Source organism: Morone saxatilis, unplaced genomic scaffold, assembly GCF_004916995.1.
Source record: "Morone saxatilis isolate NCDOM2014 unplaced genomic scaffold, NCSU_SB_2.0 Contig17, whole genome shotgun sequence".
NCBI classification, from domain to species: Eukaryota; Metazoa; Chordata; class Actinopteri; family Moronidae; genus Morone; species Morone saxatilis.
This window is the reverse complement of record NW_023339729.1, coordinates 7746274-7767812: the sequence shown is the minus strand read 5'-3', so window position 1 is coordinate 7767812 and position 21539 is coordinate 7746274. Positions and strand designations below refer to the sequence as shown.

At 42.7% G+C, this 21539-nt stretch overlaps 3 protein-coding genes across 5 annotated transcripts in view; all 3 read left to right on the top strand.

Annotated features, from left to right (window-relative positions):
* Positions 1-12877, top strand: part of wbp1lb (WW domain binding protein 1-like b) — a 15415-nt gene extending 2538 nt beyond the window's left edge. The window contains 4 exon segments of the mRNA XM_035660645.1: positions 4100-4202; positions 7846-8007; positions 9570-10184; positions 10187-12877. Coding sequence (XP_035516538.1) covers positions 4100-4202; positions 7846-8007; positions 9570-10184; positions 10187-10428 — 1122 coding nt within the window. The 3' untranslated portion in view covers positions 10429-12877.
* A 221-nt stretch (positions 12878-13098) lies between these two features.
* Positions 13099-18062, top strand: as3mt (arsenite methyltransferase). 3 transcript variants are annotated; one of them, XM_035660881.1, is made up of 11 exons: positions 13099-13207; positions 13533-13581; positions 13786-13913; positions 14000-14150; positions 14344-14480; positions 14563-14632; positions 14767-14848; positions 14929-15060; positions 15998-16137; positions 16231-16353; positions 17297-18062. In XM_035660881.1, exons 1-11 carry the CDS (start codon positions 13191-13193, stop codon positions 17402-17404), a joined length of 1137 nt encoding a protein of 378 aa, XP_035516774.1. In that variant the 5' UTR covers positions 13099-13190; the 3' UTR covers positions 17405-18062. The 3 variants fall into 3 exon arrangements, with proteins under 3 accessions (XP_035516774.1, XP_035516773.1, XP_035516775.1); XM_035660880.1 differs by having other exon boundaries at positions 15998-16353; XM_035660882.1 differs by lacking the exon at positions 13533-13581 and having other exon boundaries at positions 13113-13207; positions 15998-16353.
* A 762-nt stretch (positions 18063-18824) lies between these two features.
* cnnm2b (cyclin and CBS domain divalent metal cation transport mediator 2b) overlaps positions 18825-21539 on the top strand; it is a 36118-nt gene continuing 33403 nt past the window's right edge. Inside the window, 3 exon segments of the mRNA XM_035659401.1 lie at positions 18825-20381; positions 20383-20442; positions 20445-20472. Of these exon segments, the coding sequence (XP_035515294.1) occupies positions 18963-20381; positions 20383-20442; positions 20445-20472 (1507 nt within the window). The 5' untranslated portion in view covers positions 18825-18962.

Below are 21539 nucleotides of genomic sequence, written 5' to 3'. Positions count from 1 at the left end.
TACAGCAGCTCTAAGAAACAAAAGACTATAAAGGCACATGCTTAATGGTTTGTCTTTTCCCCTAATACTTTGACTAAGAGGTTGTTGAGCTGAGTTAAATACTACGGTCACATGAGGTAAAATAAAGCTAGCCTATAAGCCAGGGACCCTTGTCACCCTTCATGACACACACACACACACACACACACACACACACAAACCTTAAATGCATTAATACGGTTTTTGTCACAGTGGTGGTCCCCAGACATTTTGAAATGTCATGTTCACATCTGTGCTTTATACAGTGCTCCTCAGTGAAAAGAGTTCTAAAAAGTAAAAAAGTCTCCCAGAATCATGGCAACATGCTTTTCAATGTTCATAATACATTAATGAGAAAAAGACAACATATACAGTTGTGTTATTTAAGTAATGATACTCCTGCCAGGTACAGCTCAGCTTGTGAAGTCTATCATGAATGCTCTGCTTTAACTCCCAACAGTTCAGTGTCAAAGCTGTTGGAGTCATTTCATAGTAATGGCTGGAACTGATCTAAATGTTGTCTGTAAGAGTGCTGGCAAACTCTAACTTTCTGATAAAATCAAAACTTCAGTGACCTGACATTTGGAACATGTTCTTTGGGGGAATGTCTGGTATTAATGGCTGCTAGAAATGCTTCAGCGGTGTTTTGTTCTACATAACCTTGATGAGTATGAAAGAGCACCTTTCTTTGTTTCAGGACAGAATAATAAATAAGGGGTCAGCGAGGTCTTTTTACGTGTATCAGCCAACTTGCCAAGGCCTACAGGCTTGTGCTAAGTGGATCAACACTGACTGCAGTCAAGAATTACCTAAGAACTGAAGCCACTTATCTTCAGGAACAGTATTCGATAGTCACTGGGGATTTCTGAGCTGTTCTCATTGTCTGCTCTTTTCAACAGCTCCTCATTATTACGGTTGATTATTTTCGAACGCAGAAATGATTTCTTGGACGGTAACCAAATCCGCCTTTTTAATCAGCTAGTATAGCATGAGAGAGGTGGATTGTTTCAGTGTCGCCTCTTTGGACGGGAGACAAAACTAGCCTGTCCAGATTCTTTGCTGAGTCGCTGACTGTCTCGCAGGATTAGTAATAAAATAACTTAGTCAGGCATCGGTTGACCTAGATGTTTTTCAGGTGCAGCTGTTTGACTGACAGCCTATCACCTCACGTCACCCTCGCCACACAAGTTTTCTTTTGTGCAGTCGCATGCACGGAGAACTTTTTTTTTTCTTTATGAAGGCCTGTTTACAAAATCCCGAGCCCCCTTCATTACTCGGCTATCTTTACGCAGCACAGGCTGAAGACCCAAACAAACTAGATGGTTATCGGCGCTCAGCACGCCAAGCGGAAAGCATATGGCGGGGAGTAGTTAGTAAGTCGGCGAAAACAGCTATCAGAGGCAAAGTGGGGGAACAGAACATCATGTGTTTATTACACAGAGAATGCTTCCTTATGCGAAAATAAATGTCATGTTGATAAGTGTAGACCGCTGTAGAGATTAATTCTCAGGTTGGAAGCCGTGGCCACATTCAATGTCAGCAGTCTGGTTCGTGCTGATCTGGTGTGTCATGTGTGACCAATCATTCCTGTGTTACTGCTCTGTGTCTGGCTTTCTCAGGGCTTTTTCTTGCCGTTCTCTCCCTGCCTCACACTTTACACACACACACACACACACGCCTCTCACCACTCTGTATGCCGTATTATCATGCAACGGCCCAGCTAAGAGCTCGCTCTCCGCTGCTGCTTGGAAATTTCCGTAGAGCAATCCTTGTCCACTGTTTGGGCCTGAATTGGAGTGTGTGTGTGTGTGTGTGTGTGTGTGTGTGTGTGTGTGTGTAGAAAGAGAGAGGGAGATGGGGAGAGAGAGTGAGAGTATGTTTGAGAGCTGGCTTTTTTCTTCTGTGGGATAATGACCGATGAGGTGGAGGGACTTGTCTGGGATTTTTGGACCCTGGATCATCATGCCTCGCAATCTGGGACCTGCACTGGTAATCTGTCGAGAGAAAAACTATCCTTACATAGAACTTTGGCTAGCTAATAATTAAGCTAATCTAGAAGAAAACAGCTGAGGGCTCGCTCCTGGAAAAATCCATAGACCTTTCTCACACGAGAGGATTTTGATTACAGTGCTCCCTTGTCTTTTAGCACTGTGCAGATCTATCTGATCTGATTATGGTCGCCTGTGTCCTTTGACAACTTAACTTTTCATGTGAGTGATGGATATGCTGAGTCGGGTTAACTTTTGATCAGACAGGCTGTTATTTTGCTATCTTGACAGTCGAAACATGTAACAGGCTGTTGGAGTGCAGACAACTGCCTTATTGATTTTGGACGAAAGTGGACTGTTGTGTCAAACACCTTTTGGCATTTTCCAAGTTCTGATTAGGCCTTGGCGACACTTTTAAGTAGAAATAGTGTATTACATCTTGGGCAACATAGTGAGTGCTTTTGTGCTGGCTGTGATTCAAAAATGTGCACTTGATATTGGCCTTAAACACTGATGAAATTCTAGCAGCTTACCAGCACAAGTGGTTAGGACTTGTTTACCCCAGATTCATAGCTAAGTATAAATGTTAGCTACCAGATATCTGCGGTGTTATCATTACTATTCTAAATCAAAGAGCAAGGCTATGCATGTAAAAAAGAAAGCCGTGTCCCAATTCTATATGATATGCTAACTGCTATCAGACACCAAACATGACTTAAAGAAATGAAACTTCACAGAGAGAAAGTTTTTTTTTTTTTTTCACTTAAATCTTAAAAATGTTTGCACCTTTCATTATCACCTCAATTTTCTGTGTGCAATGCATTGTGGGATAGTGTGTGTGTACATGCACTCAAAACATGTATGCATCCTAACTTCTTATACTTTGTATAAGAAGTTTATGTTTTTGTTTTTCCAGTGTTAACACACTACACACTATGCTAATTCAAACCTGTTATGAAACATTTACTTATTGGGACACAGTGCACCTTTCAGTGAACTTAATAAAAAGTACATGATGAACTAGCTCCAGAACCATTTAAATCAGAAATACGCCCTTTTCATAGAAGACAGTTTGACATGTGACATTCAGCAAATGAATGATGGCTGAATTCCATTTAGCTGCTTCAGTTTCAGGGTCACAGTATTGTGCTTGCTGGCTCGCTGATGCACTGTTATGGCTTACTGGGACACTTGGCTAGAACGGAGCCATCATTAATGTTATTAGTAACACCTGGGCTGTTTACACTATGACAAAATGTAAGCAAAAGAGGGGACACTTCAGAAATGACTCCTGACTCTACCATCAGTTGTAGGAATCGTCTTAACAAGAGGTAGCAGCAGTTCATGAAAGTGAAATGAAAATGAGCTTGAGCCACTTGTGTGTCTTGGGTTGTGTGTGGGTTGTAAGGAGCTGCGAGGGTTTTTAGTAGTTGCATGTTTTTATCTTGTTTGGAATGCAATAAATGAAGCTAGAGTGAAACATTTAGATTTAAAAAGAGACGAGTACATTCCTCCAGGTAAATAAGTGAAACCGCTTAAAGTCAAATGAAATGTTTCAGTTAAAAAAAGACAGCTAAAAGGATTAAGTAACAATAAGACAAATTGCAAATGTGCATAATTGTGATGGGCAGGACAGGTGAACTCGCTCACAGTGCTTATGGCGCTCTGCTACAGTGACAGCAGCTCTTGAACAGGATGTCCTTCATTAACCATTTCATTTCTTATCATTACCCAGCTCAGTGAACACTGTGGCTGAAAGTAACATGGTAATGTGCTGTATTTAACCTAAAATTACGTTTCACTCTTTTATTACACACTTGTGATTTCACTTTAACTTGTTATGTAGCTGTACTTTGGCAAAAAACAAAAAAACAGTTTCTGCTCATCAGTGTAAAACACAGAACAAATGTAACTTCACCCTGTGTGAGTCAAAAAATAAAACACGAAGCACGGCGGGGGTGTGGCTGCGTTATTTCTTTTATTGGCACTGCACCCTGTAACCGGACGCCTCGGGATGGTGTTTTATGTTTTTTTTGAAAGTTGAGATGTTGATAATACATTCCTTTTAAAGTGACCCTGCTTCTCTCTTGCAGAGCCTACTGCACTGTGAAGGTGTTAACAACCAGAGCTACATCTGTGAGTCCGGACACTGCTGCGGCGAGTCGCAGTGCTGCAGCTACTACTATGAGCTCTGGTGTAAGTATCCTGTTTGTTCCATTTTCCCCAGACGCTTTTGAAAATAAATGACTTGGGGCAACCACTTGTCACATCTTAGACGGATATTGTCATCATACCTCTGCTATTTACTGTTGAGGGATGGGAGGACGACTTGAAGAAGTGGCCTTGGATAAAGTACAGTAGCATATTTAGCTACTTAACTCATTCTGTTGCCACGGACAGCAAAATGATGAACAATCGGAAAAAACCCTGAGGCTTATCAGTACTTAATCATAAAGTCAGGCACATTTTCTTGAAGGAGGTGGGTCACAGCAGACACAGTCCCTCATCACCGTGCATGGATTTTGGTTTCAATATCAATGTCTCTCTTCTGATTACCTATTTCCAGTTTGTTTCCAGTGCTCGCAGTCGTCATTACTGCATAGTACAGAGAACTGCTGAGTGTAACTTTATGACTGAGTCAGACAGAGATGTCATGTGCTGATGTGCAGAGGAATGCAGGCACAAGGAAGCTGAAGACATGCAGCATAACATTTCATAAATCATAAACCAGATCCCGTTTATAGTCAACGTCAGATCGTGTAAGCTCCCTAAAACGTTTCAAGGAACGCGTCGAATCTGAAACCTACACCTGTTCCTTTGCCGTGGCCCCACTATTTCATCTGGCAACAGATGGTACGATACTCCATACAGAACACGTTACAGCTCTGAACCTATAACGACAACTTTTTATGAGACCTGTATTAAACTAAGTCCTGTCCAGGTTGACTGACGAGACCAGGTGCATCAAGTCAAGTGTGTCACAAGCTGAGAGTGCCAGCACAGCAAAGAGGATCCCCAAACGGAGGACTGCTAACCCACAAAAAAATCTGAATGAACACTTGCACTTTAAGGGATTTAAGGGATCAAGTGTCCCTTCAAGAGTGCTATGCAACTTGAAGAGTTTCTTGGGCAGCCAGATGGTGATATCAGACGCTTGAGTGATGGGCAGTATGTCACATTTTCCAACGGGCAGAGTGGGTACTACCTCCAGGTGGGTGAAAAACACGTTGACCCATAAATTGGCAGTGTTTGAACAAATGTGCCAGACTTTTGTGAACCTCAGTTTAAACCAAATGTAAACCATGTCATCTTACATCTCCTTTTTCAGATCCAGCTGACAGTGATGTGTCTGGGGCTGCGGGGCTGCAAGCTGCTCATCTGGACAATGGACATCAGCTGAGCACCTGAAAATGGGCTTTTTATTTGACAAAGACTACATAGATGTACACGTGTTGCAAGGAGGATGAAGCTCTGTCCCAGACCTATTTCCTTTTAAGCTTTAGTTAAAAATAAAGCTTTTGCAAGAAATGTTGGTTATATTCTAGAGTGCATGTCGACCACATTGATTTGGCAGGGTTTTAATGGTCCCAGTTACAGTCAACAGTGGTTTACAATGGTCAGGCTTTTTTCACCTTAAAAAAAATATACATGCCTGCAGTAAAACTACATACAGCTCTTTATTTGTTGAATGTTATGTATAGTTGTGTCTCATTCCAATTTTTGAAAATGTTAAAGATCCCTTCCAGACATGTTAGAACAGAGAAACTTTCTCACATTCAGCAGATAAATGTAAAAACAGCCTTCTACTCTCACAGTCTGCACTGTGAAGCTCAAACATCGCAGTGAAGTTACAATAAGTGAAACACATTTGTGAGTGGAGGGAGACATGTTTATTGAACTGTAAATATATGCATGTTATGACTGAGCTGTACCTCATTCCCATTTTCCAACATGTGATGTACCGTAAGAACGTGTGTTTTGAAGTGCAATATTAAATGTCTTTTCACTTGAGATGCGTTCACCTCTTAAATTCACTGAATCAGCACAAATCTTCCGTACTTCATTCATTTTTGGGACCAAGCTAATTGGCATTGCTTGAGAAGCCTTGTGCACTTTCAGGCGTCTTATTCGTTCGACTTGATTGCGGGGGCGAGCAATGTGTGACCTCCTCATTGGTGAGCTGGCATTCTGAGCATATGAATGCTGGCATGATCAAACCCACCCTATGCTTCTCCAGCATATCCTAAGTGTCCGCCATCACTTCATCTCCAACACACAGATTGTCCACAAACTGTGAGTTCTGTGTCATGTTCATATCACACCGTGAGCATCTGAAATGAACATTATAATTCCAGAGGCAGAAATTGCCTCTAAATATTTGGCTGTGTTGTAAGGAGAGTAGTGACTGAAATTCATAACTTGTGATGGTTTAATGCAGGAACTGAAAAAAAGGACATATCATAAATTCCTGTTGCTCAAACAATGTGTTTATGTCATTAGTTACCACCGATATTCGCTTATTGCAGATCTATTCTGATATTGATATTAGGAGACTGTAATGGTAACACTGTAGTAGTTTGGCATTTGGCACTCTTGTTACTTATCGACCAAAATATCACAGATATAACATATCTGCAATAAGCCGACCCGAAGTGCAAACCCTGACCAACAGATAAATATTACAGCATTTAACTATTTATTGATGACCTGATGAGAGCACAGGACTGCTGCCTTCTTTAAAACTTCTGGTTTGAATATAACCCAGCTTTTTTAGAATTTGTACAGTGGGAGAAAGTCAGCGGGAGAAGGGCAGCCATGTGGTCACTGAACGATTCAATAACCAACTAAAATTATTAAGTGGGTTGAACAGAAGAAGGCCTATTTTACATGACAATCCATGTTCAGTCATTCATGTATGTAAGCATCTTGAGGTGAAAAAGGGTTGGTAATGAGGCATGAAAGACATTATTAATTGCTACAGCTTGATGACTGCACAGCACCAGCAGGGGAGCACTGTACTGACTGCCATATTTTACTGTTTACATTCTTATTTTCTGGAGACACAGGCTGCCTTGCCCTGCAGTCCTTGAAGTGAAGTTCCCACATTTGTATGTGTCAACGTAGGGGCGTCCCACTTCTTTGAAAAACACATTTAACACAAACTGGGGCTGTTTTGAAGCCTCACTCAGTTTTTGTTCCCTGCTGCTGTTAAGACTGGATTGTAGATAGTGCAGTTACACAGATAATTCCTTTGTGGAGAATTAGGACTTCATGGAATATTGAAAAAGCACAGATTGTTCTTAAACAATCTCTGCAAATCTACAAATAAATCATTTTTGGCCATTTATTATCCTGCAAGGTTAGACCTCCCAAAGTGAGAAACCGGAGGAGTCAGAGTTCAGCATGTGATACAGCTGTGGTGTCAAATATGAGGTTGCTCCATAGAGAAAGAACTGGGAAAAACTTTAAGTCCCTCCTTGCTTTGCTGTAGAGATAAGAACGGACTTGACCTCTCAATAATTGAACAAAGGCACAGGCATAGGAATTGCTTGTGCCATAAAATTCCTAAGGCAACACTTACAGTATATACAGTATGTAAGCGTGTGAATGTTTCTGTGTGTTAGAACCAGATGTTGGCAGTGTTTGATCTGCAGTGTTAGGTTTGTGTTAGCAGCAAGCGCTGTCGCATCACCACAGGCCTGAACAGTTACACATTATGGATATTGTAGAGCACAGCCATTCCCATTTATCACCTTGTGAGTTTATTTTAGGATATTGAGCAAACAGTCACATTTACTGTAAACATAACATGACAGTGCTGATCTTCCTCTCACTTTAGGGTTTTGGTTGGTTTGGGCGATCATCTTCATTTTGAGCTGCTGCTGTGTGTGTCACCACCGTCGCACCAAACACCGACTGCAGCAGCAACAACGGCAGCACGAGATCAACCTCATCGCTTACCGCGAAGCACACAACTACCCCTCTGTGCCCTTCTACTTCAGTAAGAGCTCCCTCTCGACCGTACACAACACAGTGATAAACCTCGATGTGTGCGTCTGCATTTCACATATTGATATGAATTCTATTGATGATTGATGACAACAAACGGGTATGAGTAACATTTTCATGCTAACAATGGACCCAATGACTATATATACTGTGATACTTGTTTGTAATGACACACCCACAGAGAATTAGCACCCGACTCTGCAGTTCTGCTGTGCTGACGTCTTTCAGCTCACTGTTTTGGTTTTCCAGCCCACAGCTTTACTGTTTAGTTCAGTGTCACCGCTCTGGTTTTCGTTTGTTTCCAGCTGCAACAAGAAAGAAAGTTCTGATAAACCCACTGTACACTACCTGCCCATTACCAAACAGCAGATAGACGCAGTCAACAACTAGATAGTAAACATAGTGGTGCATTTAACTGCTAAAGAGCCACTTATTTTCCTCAGGAGTGTGTGGAGAACAAAACAGAGCTAAAAGTAGAAGAAGCAGAAACACGACTCCAGATGAACGCTAATGTTGTTCCGTGTCTGCTGAATGTGTAGAGAGACAACTGTTTGCTGCAACAACTTTATTAGGTGATAATATCATTTAGTTTTTACAGCTTGGTGGCGCTGTTGTTTCATCAAATACATGAGCCAGTACCAATCAATACTGCTCAGTGACTGCTCCATTTACACTAAACAGTGTTAGCTTTGTAATTCAACAACAAGTTCATTTTATATACTGAAAATACATTTGTAATAAAATGTTACATTATTATTTTTTCATGTTTCCTATCAGTGTCAAATCAGCTGCAGTGAGTAAATGTAGTCTGCTGGTCACAATATCAGGTTTAAATCCATGTTGATGAATACAAAAGTGTTTTTTAATAGGGTATATAAATGATGCATATTAAGTATCTTGGATTAGTAAATACATAGTGAACCCCCAGAAGGAGGTCCTTTACCTGTCTCCCACCAAAACTTAGCCTGGAAGAGCTGTCAGTGTTTTCCATTAAGACACAACATGTTTCTTGACCGCGTTACTAGGCCGACCACAGTATATGACCTATACCTCTGTCAGGTCTGTTGTAGTTGTAGTTGTTAGAGTCCAGTTACATCAAACCTAGGAATTTCAAACTAGTGACAAGCAAAGCAGTGGTGCCTGGCTCAAATGTAGTGTTTGCACTGAGATATATCCCTGGTTTCACACTGCGTCAGAACCTTCCCTGTTTGCATGCCCCAGTTTTCAGGAAACGGCCAGCATTGCTCTCTTGGTACCTCGCCAGTGTTGCAACACTATCTCGCTCAGTGCTGCAACGGCCCTCAGCACAGAATTGACCCAGAAATTTGCTTGTTTTGTCACATTTTTTCCCCCCATTGCTTTGGGAATGCTTGAATAGTGGTATGGGAAGTTCAGTGAGGTGAAATTTTTAGGGGTCATTTAAAGGAAAAACAAACCCATATACAGTAAGTGTTGCTTACCTTGCAACGTGTATTGTGTTGTTTTCTTCAGTGCATATGCAAATTTGCGCTTGATTCTACTGAAATCTTTTTTTTTTTTTTTTATTCTATTCAGGGTTTCTGCCAAACTACCTCCTGCCTGACTATGAAGAGGTGGTCAACAGGCCGCCGACTCCTCCCCCTCCCTACAGTGCCTTACACACAGGCCCATCCTCAGTGGCTTCTAGTCCACTGGCTCCTGAGCAGCAGGAGGGACACTGTCCAACCATCCAGCCCACTCCAGTGCCCCCGGTCTCTGACAGTCTGTGTTGCAGACCCAGCATAGAGGAACCACAACCCCCCACCTTAGACTTTAGGCCAAAGCCTGACAACAAGCCCATGCAGACATCACAAGATTCTGGTGTGATACTGCTGTCAGATGGGCTCAACAGGGAGGGACTTACCAGCCAGGAGAAAAGAAGTGGGAGCGCGGATGACTCCTGCAAGGACCTGTCAGGACTGAAGGACCTGTCGGAGGGCTGCGCTGAGGACAAAGATCGACTCCCCAATGGAAGGAGGAGACGGTTCACAGGGGACTCTGGGATTGAGGTGTGTGTGTGCGGCACACGTGGGAGCAGTGGTTTTAGTGGAGCTGGAGGGACAGGCCAGGAAGGCATGGAGTTGAGGGAGCTGGAGAGCCTGCTGAGGCCCGAGGGAGATGACGAGGAGGAGGAGGAGGAGGAAGAGGAGGCAGGGGCGATTCTGTGACAGGCTGCGGTCATCGAGGCCCTTCCTTCAGCGTGGGAGTTTTCAGGGAAGCAGAGCAGGCACTGGGCGGGCTGGAGAGGCGGGTCGCACGTGGGCCGTCAGGACCTCCTCAGCCGGCTCACCAGATAGGCAGCGCCTTGCTCCACCCTCCGGTGTGCCTCCTCCTCCACACCATTAATGAGCAGGAGGGGCCGCACCACAGCACCAGCACTGAACCACAAGGCTGAAAGTTAACACACCTTTGTGTCATAGAGGGAAGGAGAGAGCACTTGACACAGAGCATGGAGGCATATGCTGTTGTATCTGAGCAAGTGTTTTATGTCTAAATACTTTCTATGTGAGTATTTCTGTGAATGTCTGCATCTTAGATAAACAGGTGTAGGAGCAGGAAGTGGTATCTTAACTAAAACTGATTGAGATCCAAAGATTGAGCTTGCTCCTCCCCACACTGGAATAGTGGCCTTAACCTGTGTATTTGGGGTTTTATTTGGGCAGTACATGCTCTTTTAACAACCTGTGGCAATTGAGTATTCTTACACTGCACACACACACACACACTGCACACACACAGCCCTTCAGTCGTCCTTCTCTTGCAGTGGGAAGCTACTGATACACAGTTAATGACTTGATAGCTGAAGCTGTGATGTCAGGACAGGGCAGTCAGTGCCCAGGACGAACACAGCTCTCCTCACCAGGTGCTTGCAACAGTTCTGCAAAGCCGTTCTCTGCAGGCAGGAAACCACGTAGTGAAAAAAAGAAAACACACATCAGGATCATTTTGCATGAGTGCAATGTGTAGTTGCCACAGTGTGTGCTTATGCAAAGTGATACTGTACAGGGACACTAGAACAAGACTGTGTGGGATGTCCTGTTAGACTTGCGCTTCTAAAGTGCTTCTTCAGCAATTAAAAACCGTTCTGCCTTTTGTCCGTTTTTGTTGTTTTCTATCTGCCCCGCAAGTGGTAGAGAAGTGTAAGTGCATTAACAAATCTTCATGTGAGCAGTTCCTATTTTGCACAAAATGTATTTATCTTTATAAATGAAGCTTTTAGCTTAAACAAATCAAAACACAAAATGCTTACTTTCATTAATTCAGTCTTAAATTGCAGTAGATGATTAGTGTCTTAGGGTTTTGTTGCAACTTGTGTAAGAAATGGACCTCTGAATGCAACAGATTCACTTCGTAAACAATCATTAATTATTATTTTAATGAATGTTTGTAGTATGTGCCTACCCCCCAAAAAAGCATTTTGATGAACAATAATAAGCTTCAGTGAAGCTGACCATGAGACCATGAGAAAGTAGGTACCAAAAACAGCGGAGATGGGCAACGTCAGACCTCAAACTTCTGTGTCAGACACTTCAATAAATCACCAACTTCACCAGCTGTACAGTACAAAAACAGAAACATTTACACTCTTTGTATTGGCTTTTCATATCAGCACAATCTTACCTTGATTTTTTTTGTGGTATTCATTAATTAAACGTTTATAATAGCTTCCTTAAAGGGCCAATTAAGGCTGATTTCAGTCAACTAGACCAGTGTGATTTTCACCATAATATGGCTTGTTAACTAATGATTCCCAGTGGGTGACCCTGCCAATCTGCTGTTTTTGTGCTATTCAATCTGAGAGAGGAAATACTCCTTCTAGAAACAAAACAGCAACCATAAAGTATTGTTTAGTCTATGTCTATTGAGTATTCATCCCTTACTCAACTTAATATGAAGGTAATTAATCCCATAACAGCCATGCTTGTGGAGCAAACAGCCAGAGTTTACACACAAATGATTTGTAACAGTAGTATTTAACAGACAATTTGTCATTACCAGTTGCAGCCTGTAATTTTAAGTAAAACATAATGAACACGCTGTGGGAAACCTTTACAAATAGAGTAAAGTAAAATTGTAGTTTGCCCACTCTAAAATGAACTGGAACTAGTTACACTACATGCCATTGTGTCATATTTTTTTCAGACTGAACTTTGAGCACCCTGTAAAATGCACACATTGCAACGTCTGAAAAGCACAAATGTCTCAGCCTTTGGTCTCCAGATTAATATACGCCCTCTAAAATCCAACAGAAGATGTCTCCCAAAATGTGTAGCACAATTGTAATGGGGATTTTCTGTATTAACGGTAAGATGACTGAATTTTACTCATCAATGCCTCTAAAGTGCTTTATATGTTAATGTTTTTTGTGAGCTAGAAAGTACCGTAATATTATTATGTAATTTTGGTACATGTAGTACCAAGATGAGCTATTTTTCATATCAGCTGAATCCTTAAAAAACAACAAAAAACTATTGGAACTGTATACAATTTCAGAACCACTTTATATTTGCGATGTATAATATTCTGTAACAGGTTTGTGAACCAAATAGTTGCTTTCATAATTTTTATAAAATCATTAGCTTTATTGTTATGGACAGATTTTATTCTCGTTATGGGTATTATTTTTTCTTTTGAGACTTATCCTGACGGTATGTGAAGGGTACGTTTGACTAACAATACAGTAAATTACTTGTTAACAAGAACTCTCACCAAAGACACGTTTTCTTTCTTCACCAGTGGTGTGTAAGGTGGATTTGCACATATTCTTTGAATGTTCTGATCATAAGCCATTTATTACAACTAAGATGGATGTATCTTCAATAAACATGCCCTTTTAAATTCAAGCTGACTCTTTTGTTGTCAAGACTGAGTGAAGTTTCTCTTTTGCGTGGAAAAACTATACTTGCCATTCTCAAGATTTAGACTAAAAGGGAGTAAAATATATGTATGTTTTTATTTAGACATGTATTATATAAGATATTGTTTGGACTTCATTGACTGTCAGGGTTGAGCTGTAGTTTCGGGCAGTGAGGGACAGGGTGCGCTGTTGAGGCGGAAGTTCACTGTACACACACCAATGTTCATTTTGGTCAAACCACTACTGACTGAAAGCTTTCCTCGACACACACTGGACACTGTGGGTTAGAAGTCGACACAATGGCTCAAGACAAGAGGTAAGAACAACCTAGAAACATGTCTCGTATCTCGTCTCTTCTTCATGTAACGTTAACATTATAAATGAAGCGAGTGGTGTCAGATTTGAACCTTCACACATAAAGTGAGATGGTTTAACTTTACCTAACGTAGTATTACGTGCTTACGTAATATTACATAGTAATATGACCTAATACGTAATGTAACGTACTAAATAATAATGTAAACTTGTGCACTATGAGTTTGTATTTGCTGTAGTTATCTAACCAGCTGTCTTAACGTTAGTTAGCAGTTAGCTAACGATAACATGTAAACTGAAGTGGACGTTTGAACTTATTTTTCAAGTGCGTCTGCAAAAGGCTTCGTTGATAGCGCCATTCACCTGGATGTCAAGGTAATGTATGCATCACCAAGGTGCTGTATGTGACAATGGTCGCCAGCCTAGCTCAATAGCGTTAATTAGCTAAATGAGCTCCACAGATCAAAGTCTTTATAGTTTTAGTAGGTCGACAGTCACCGTTTACCTGCCTGCCATGTCCTATCTGATAACAACCTGCTGTATGATGATGAACTATAGCCAGCTTATGTGCTCAAACAGGACTATTATGGCAAGGTGCTGAAGAAATCCTCAGACCTGAGGACCAACGCCTGTGTGGCTCCAACACAGCCCATCCCTGCCTTCATCCGCCAGGCTCTGAAGAAAGTGCACCCTGAAGTCACCGACAGGTCACTGGGCTGTTGTTAGACTGTGTGTTGTTGCTCCAGATGTATTCACACTGATCCACTGACAGATGGGTGTCCCCCTCCCTCAGGTACTATGGCTGTGGTCTGGTGGTGCCAGAGTGCTTGGAGGGCTGCAGGATACTGGACTTGGGCAGCGGAAGTGGGAGAGACTGCTACATGCTGAGTCAGCTGGTGGGCGAGAAGGGCCATGTCACTGGCATTGATATGACTGAGGACCAGGTAGTGTACGTCAGCATCACGTGTGGCTACAGTGCACAGTGAACTGTCAATGATGTATGCAGAAAAGTAAACATTTGTAAAGGCTGTCACTGTGTTGTAAACAACAGCTTATACATATGTATGTAGTGCTTAAGACTCAAATGCAATGTGCACCCACTGGAGAGACTTCATACACGTCTGTGTTCTCTTCAAGCTTGAAGTGGCCAGGACATATGTGGACTATCACATGAAAGAGTTTGGCTACAAGAAGACCAATGTCAGTTTTGTCCAGGGCTACATTGAGGCCCTAACAGATGCGGGTTTGGAAAAGAACTCATTTGACATCATAATGTGAGAAGCCTTCTTTGTCTCTCTCTTTGAATGCTGTGTAATTCTATAACAGTTGTGTTGAAATGTAGATTTTCTGCCATAGTTCCAACTGTGTGGTAAATCTATCTCCAGACAAGAAGCGAGTACTGGCCGAAGCTTACAGTGTCCTCAAGGTAAACTACTTTTAACGTGAGCTTTTGTCTCCCCTTCTAATTAAATCTCACAAAACATGACAAGAATGGTTGGACAAAAGGAAAAAACATTATTAGTCTCAGTATTTGCATTGACATTCACTGTTGATCTTTAGGATGGTGGTGAGCTGTACTTCAGTGACGTCTACAGCAGTGGAAGACTAACAGAGGAAATTAAAAATCACACAGTCCTGTGGGGTGCGTCAAAACTCATATCCTACTGCCATAAAAGATCTCAGACATGTGGCAGAATATGATAATGTAGTTTATCTTGGCAGGTGAATGTCTTGGTGGAGCACTCTGGTGGAAAGATCTGTTGCAATTGGCTGAAGAAGTGGGCTTCAGCCGACCACGGCTGGTTACAGCCAGTGTCATCACTGTCAACAACAAAGAACTGCAGGATGTTCTGGGTTTGATACTATTTTTGTTACTAATCTGTGTGTGTGTGCATTGCCTTGTTTGCTTGCTTCATTTTAAACCAAAGAGAATGATTGTTGTACCGCCCTGACAGCTAAAGTAAAGCTAACAGGAAAAGTGAGGGAGATGTCTGTCAAGCACAGTTTATACACACACACACACACACACACACACACACAGAGGTCTCATTAATAAGTGAAAACACCTGTGTGGATGGACCATGGTTGTGTAGGGCCGTTAAGCTTTGTGCAGGTGTTAACTGAGTACTGCACTGCTCTTTACATTGGTCCTATGGAACCATTAGTATTAAAATTAATATTCATGACAATGTTGTCTGGTCACCCAAGGCCCACAGGTTTTTTTAAAAGAGTTTTTATGCTCACGGTATAAGAGATCCACTATGTAGTAATAAAGACACGGGACAACGCTGGCAGTTAATATCCAAGAGCAAACTGTTTTGTATTTAACTTGAAATTACTAAATGTGTGTCGATGAATAGTCAAACTGAGTTTATTTATTCATTTGGTTTTAGAAATGTACCTGAAGCCCACAGCTTTGTACGTCAGCACCAGATGCAATTTGCCATTTTAATATAAATTATTTTAAAATTAATAATTACTCTCAGTGTGAGAGATGTAAATAATAAGACTGTGTTAGTGTTTTTGGTATATCTGTCTTGGTTTAGATGGACAGATTTAGGTTTTCATCATACAAAGCTAGGAATGGATTTAATTTGTGTTGTACAGCTCTAGTTAATGTTTAACATACATTCAACTGGGTTCTACTAAACTGTTATCACTAATGGCTAATTGTGTTGGTGCAACTTCAGAGTCAATGTTAAATGAATACATCACACAAGACATTATGGATTATTGTATTTCAGGTTGACTCTCATGCATTTATTAATTCATACCTGGTCTGGCACTACAGGTGACTTCAAGTTTGTCTCTGCTACATACCGCCTCTTCAAGGTCCCTAAAGGCAACACCAAGGCCTGTCAGGTCATATATAATGGGGACATTACAGGAGCGGAGGACAGCTTCCAGTTTGATTGTCAGTACTTGTTCAAGGTCTGCAGAGCCCCACAGTACAAGAACAAGGTAAAAGTCCCCTGCTCATGCACTGTGTATGCAAATGATGTCAAATGTGTGTGTATTTCACAGGCCGGTGACGTGGTGGAAGTTGATGGGGAGGTGGCCACCGTCCTGACCCATTCCAGATTTACGGAGGACTTCACTTTCCAGCCACCGGGAGCCCCCTGTGAGCCCTGTGGAGTCAAACCTAAGGTCAGTGTCAACTAAATTCCTGGATGTGTCAAAGTCTTTGTCTGATTTGTCGTTGAGCACAAGAGGTTAGTATGTTTGCGGTATAATTTTCAAGCGTGTGACACACCCAGAGAGCCCCACTGTCTAACTGTGTGCACAGTCGCACATGCATGTGTGCACCAGGACGCATGCTGCAAGTTCTTACACACACACACACTTGCATACCCACTCAAACATACATACGCACACATTCACACGCACAAGGTCAAGCAGCTGTCTTGGAGTCATAACCAGACTGTGGAGTCATGCTGGGGAACCTTGAACAGGAAGGAATGTTCTCTTCTCAGCTAATGGAATACCATCTTATCAGCTCTCATGGTCATTCTGTGCTCACACACACATATCTACAAACACCACTATTTTTCAATAACTACCCTAATCCTTTCATCGCTCATTTTACACAGTGTATTCTGTTATTGAGGGATTTCCATTCTGTTTTAGAGCAGCAAAGAAGTAAATTGAAAATCTCAGTGATTTATCAAAATGTGTCCCTTGGTTTAACCTTTGGACTGCTCCTCTGAAGTGAAATCAGGTTCGAGATACTCTAATCAACACTGCTAGCTGGTGATAATAGTAATAAAAAGCCTGTGGTGTTGTTCTTGATAGTACAGCTACTGTGAAAGTCTGATTTAATTAACAACTAGCGTCTGATGAAAGAGACACTGAGCCCTACACCAGGGGTGAACATGCATTTCAAAGCTCAGTTTACAAAAGCTTTTTGTTCCGCTATGATACAGAATGAATTGGTGTTTACTGCTAGAAAATGAGAGAAAGTGAGAATTCACTTTTCAGACTTTGCTACATTCCTTACAGTTTTGTTTGTTAAAAAAACAGTTATTATGTAATACTAGAAGTAGGTTGTAAACTCCCTAACGCTTTCTACCATGTTGAACTGTTCATACAGACAGGTGTTGTGGATCCTTTCGAGCTGGTGGCTCAGCTGGAGAAACAAAGTCCAGGTTCAGCCACAGGGGGATGCTGCAGCACACAGTCTGCTGCCTGCTGCAAATGATGGTGGGAAGAGCATTGAGAAAAACAAGCCCAGCATCATACTGTGTATGCCTAATAATAACAGTAGTTCAAATGCACTGAGTTAATCATGCCTATTGCAATGTCATTATTTGTGTCTTATTGACATTTCAAATGAGATTTCAGCAACTGAAATGAATTCTACTTACTTACACATGAAAATGTGTCTGACTGATGTTCTGTGCACATTTATTTCAGTCAATCTCCTCCACTGGAAAAACAGAAAAGACAGAATTTAATTGATTTAAATAATAATTTTGCATAAATATTTTTTTCTTTGGCTTTGTATCAAAGCAAAATCTGAAAGCCAAACAATTCTAAACCTGTACATAATCTTAAACTGTTTTAGACACTGCTGAATACTTATTATTAAACTTCTTATTAAACTTTTTTTTGTCTACAGTCTTACACATCTGAATTTCCTATCCATGCCAGCCATCAAGACTTTTCCCACCTTTGCCTTAACAAATGACTATCTCAATTGTAATACCTCTAATTGTATTGACTTGTTTAGGCAGTATAGTTACAGGTTCTGCATTAGTTTAGGCTTTGCAACAGTATTGTAATTAATATAAGCAGTATTATGTTAATTATTATGTGTATTTCTGTTATAAGACAATAAATATTGCCAGTCATTTGAATGTCCTATTTTCGTTTTTGCACATATTATATTTTGGATTATTTACACCCAATGGTGCCCCCTGAGCTTTTTCACAAGGGGGCTGAAAATCTTGGGGTATGTTACAAAAAAAAGCCTTGGGTGTTGGAGTGTAACTCAGTGATGGACTGTCAACAGCAGCTGGCTGGGAATGCATCTGTTATTTTCTTTCACATGAACTATTATGAAAAATATATATGATTGATTTAAATACATTGTAGCTAATATACAATATCAGATAGATACAGTTATTCTTTGCTTGAACTTAACTCACTTCCACATTAAGGCCCTGGCCTGCAAGTCACAGTTAGTGCTTCATTTGAAGGGATCAAAAAGTTGAAGAAACACTACAGTTGTGGATCACTGGGGGGATTCAGTGCATCCACAAGCGCCCTTATATAAACAGTGTAATGCACTGCAATACAAACAAATGAACCAACACCTCTGCCTGCTCACTATACATTTAACAAGACATATGATAAGATGCTGCGTGTCTTTCTTTTTTTAAACAAATACATTGTAACTGTGTAGTCTTGTCTCCTGTGGTAGGATATATGTTAAAAAAGTCACGAGTAGAGTCCTGTCTGTCTCTTAACATGAGGTGCACTTGTTTTGGAATTTGATTCGCCAAGGAAGCTGCGGAGGCCCCGCCCGCCGGCCAGCGGCGCCTCCTGATTGGTCGCCGCCGTCGCCTGTCTCGGGGACATCAGGGGAGGCACGAGTTGGCCCATAAGCCTGCGCTCGCGAGTCATCAGTGTCGGACACGTAGTGGGAACGAGCAGGTCCCGATGCACAAGTCACGGCAACCCTCGGTGGAGATGAAGGCGGACTCCGACTGGCTCTGATTTTTAAAAGCCCTTTTCATTCAGGAGGTTGGTTGCCAATGGTTATCAATATGGCAGAGCCGTTATCCCAAGCACCCACCGCTGCAAAAATGGCGTCACTTAACCGGGTCCGAGCTTTGGCGATGATTTTCTTAACTGTCACTGGCTGTTGTGTCACCCCGACAAGTGGCAAGGAAGGGTCCGAGGAGACCGTCATCATAGGGCTCCGACTGGAGGACACGGACGACATTTCCTTCATGGATAAGGGCTACCTGCGGGTGAGTGAGCGGTCTCGGGTGAAATTAAGGGTGTACGGGCAGAACATCAACAACGAGACCTGGTCCAAAATTGCTTTCACGGAACACGAGCGGAGCCGGACGGTAGGGAGCCTTGACAGCTCCTCGGGGGATAACCAGAGCCAGGAGGACTCGTCCGGCTTGCATCCCTGCGGTATTAGGACTTCGGATATAATTATATTGCCCAACATCATCCTGAATCGAAAGACGTCCGGAATAGTTGAAATCGAGGTCAAACCTCTGCGAAAGACGGAGAGGAGTAAAGCGTATTACCTTTGCATCGCCACCACGACGCCGGCCGTGCCCGGGATGCACGACCCGTGGACGGAGAACACCTGGATCTACCACGATGGGGATGACACCAAAGTGATAGTGGTGGAGGAGAAAAAGTTTCTGCTGCCTTTCTGGCTCCAGGTCATCTTCATCTCCATGTTGCTCTGCCTGTCGGGCATGTTCAGCGGCTTGAACCTGGGGCTCATGGCTCTGGACCCCATGGAGCTCCAGATAGTCCAGAACTGCGGCACGGAGAAGGAGAAGAATTATGCCAAAAAAATCGAGCCGGTGAGGAGCCAAGGGAATTACTTGCTTTGCTCGCTTCTGCTCGGGAACGTGTTGGTGAACACCACGCTGACCATCCTGCTGGATGACATCGCCGGCTCGGGGTTGATCGCGGTGGTCATGTCCACCATTGGAATAGTGATTTTTGGAGAAATCGTGCCCCAAGCCATCTGCTCCAGACACGGCCTCGCTGTGGGCGCCAACACCATATTCCTCACCAAGTTCTTCATGCTGCTCACCTTCCCCGCTTCCTACCCGGTGAGCAAGCTGCTGGACTACCTTCTGGGCCAGGAGATCGGGACCGTGTACAACCGGGAGAAGCTTCTGGAGATGCTGCGCGTCACGGACCCCTACAACGACCTGGTGAAGGAGGAGCTGAACATCATCCAGGGCGCGCTGGAGCTCAGGACTAAGACCGTGGAGGACGTGATGACCCCCCTGAGAGATTGCTTCATGATCCCCGGGGATGCCACCCTCGACTTTAACACCATGTCCGAGATCATGAAGAGCGGCTACACGCGCATCCCGGTCTACGAGGGCGAGAGGTCCAACATAGTGGATCTGCTGTTTGTCAAGGACCTGGCGTTCGTGGACGTTGGACCCGGTATTGATTTCACCCCGCTCAAAATCCATCACAAGTTATTACAGCCACTCGTTGCATTTTGTGTTCAATGACATCCAAGCTGGACGCAATGCTTGGAGGAGTTTAAAAAAGGTGAAGTACGGCTAGATAAAGTGCCCATATTTACTTTATTAGTTTAACATCAGAGTAGCACTGCCCACAGAGCGCCTTCATTTCCAGTTTCAACCCCCCAAGCACAAGCAGGTTGGGCCTTCAATTTCACCTGCCCCCCCCCCCCCTTCGGATGATGATGGTGTTTTCAGGTATATCATGGTGCTCTTGTGTGAGTGAATCCTCAATGGTTTGTAACTCTGTTTTCAGGAATAAAAGTGGTCTAGGAGAAATCCTCGCCCCCCCTTCAAGTTTACCACAGTAAATGCTCCCAGATAGTTGATAGTAAGTAAAGGAAGAGAAGGAAGTTGTGTGCTCTTGCGTCCTAATATATCACGACCATGCATCAAAACACTTGAAGCAAGCCAAGCATAGTGAGCATTGGCCACAGCCTCACGGTCACTTCCTGTCAAGGAGGAGGGAGTGAGGAGTGAGGAGTATGATGTGAGAATGATTCTTATCTGCTCCATCGCTCCATTCACTGTTAATAATTCACACGTTTCTCCTCCAATCTCCTCTTAGCTTTCCTCCTCATCTACCATGCACCTCTCATTCAACAGGCCCACTCTTCCCTCCCTTCTCACCTCTCATCCCTCCTCCACTCTCTAAGATTTAACGAAATGCACTTAGGACATTGGGAATGAGATGCAAACGACATGTGACTAAGGTTATCATGTGGGGGATTTTGGTTTGGAGGACCCTTGCTTAAACCCTACTCACAACCCTTTCTTGTGCTAGCCTTCTAATGATGGTGCCGGATATAACTCCTTTTCCACCCTGGAATGCAGTCGTGTGGATTATAGATAACAGCCTCTAACACCCTCCAGCCCCCCCCCCCCCCCCCATAGTGTTGTGTGATTGTGTGTAATGCGCAAGGCGTTTGAAAGATGTTATACCATCACACACGGTAATACCTCCACCTGTTATACTATCATAATCTGCCCACACACACACCCACCCTACCTCCCCTCTCCTGTTTTGCCTCTACTATGACACTAACAAGTTAATCCCCTATACCCGGCCACCCGTATTTGTAGATTCGGATTATA

Bases quoted from the DNA above. Each gene is read 5' to 3' on its own strand.
- as3mt (XM_035660880.1), top strand. The intron at 14,481-14,562 runs GTGAGAAGCCTT...TTTCTGCCATAG, and splicing joins AACTCATTTGACATCATAAT to TTCCAACTGTGTGGTAAATC. The intron at 14,849-14,928 runs GTGCGTCAAAAC...TTATCTTGGCAG, and splicing joins AAATCACACAGTCCTGTGGG to GTGAATGTCTTGGTGGAGCA.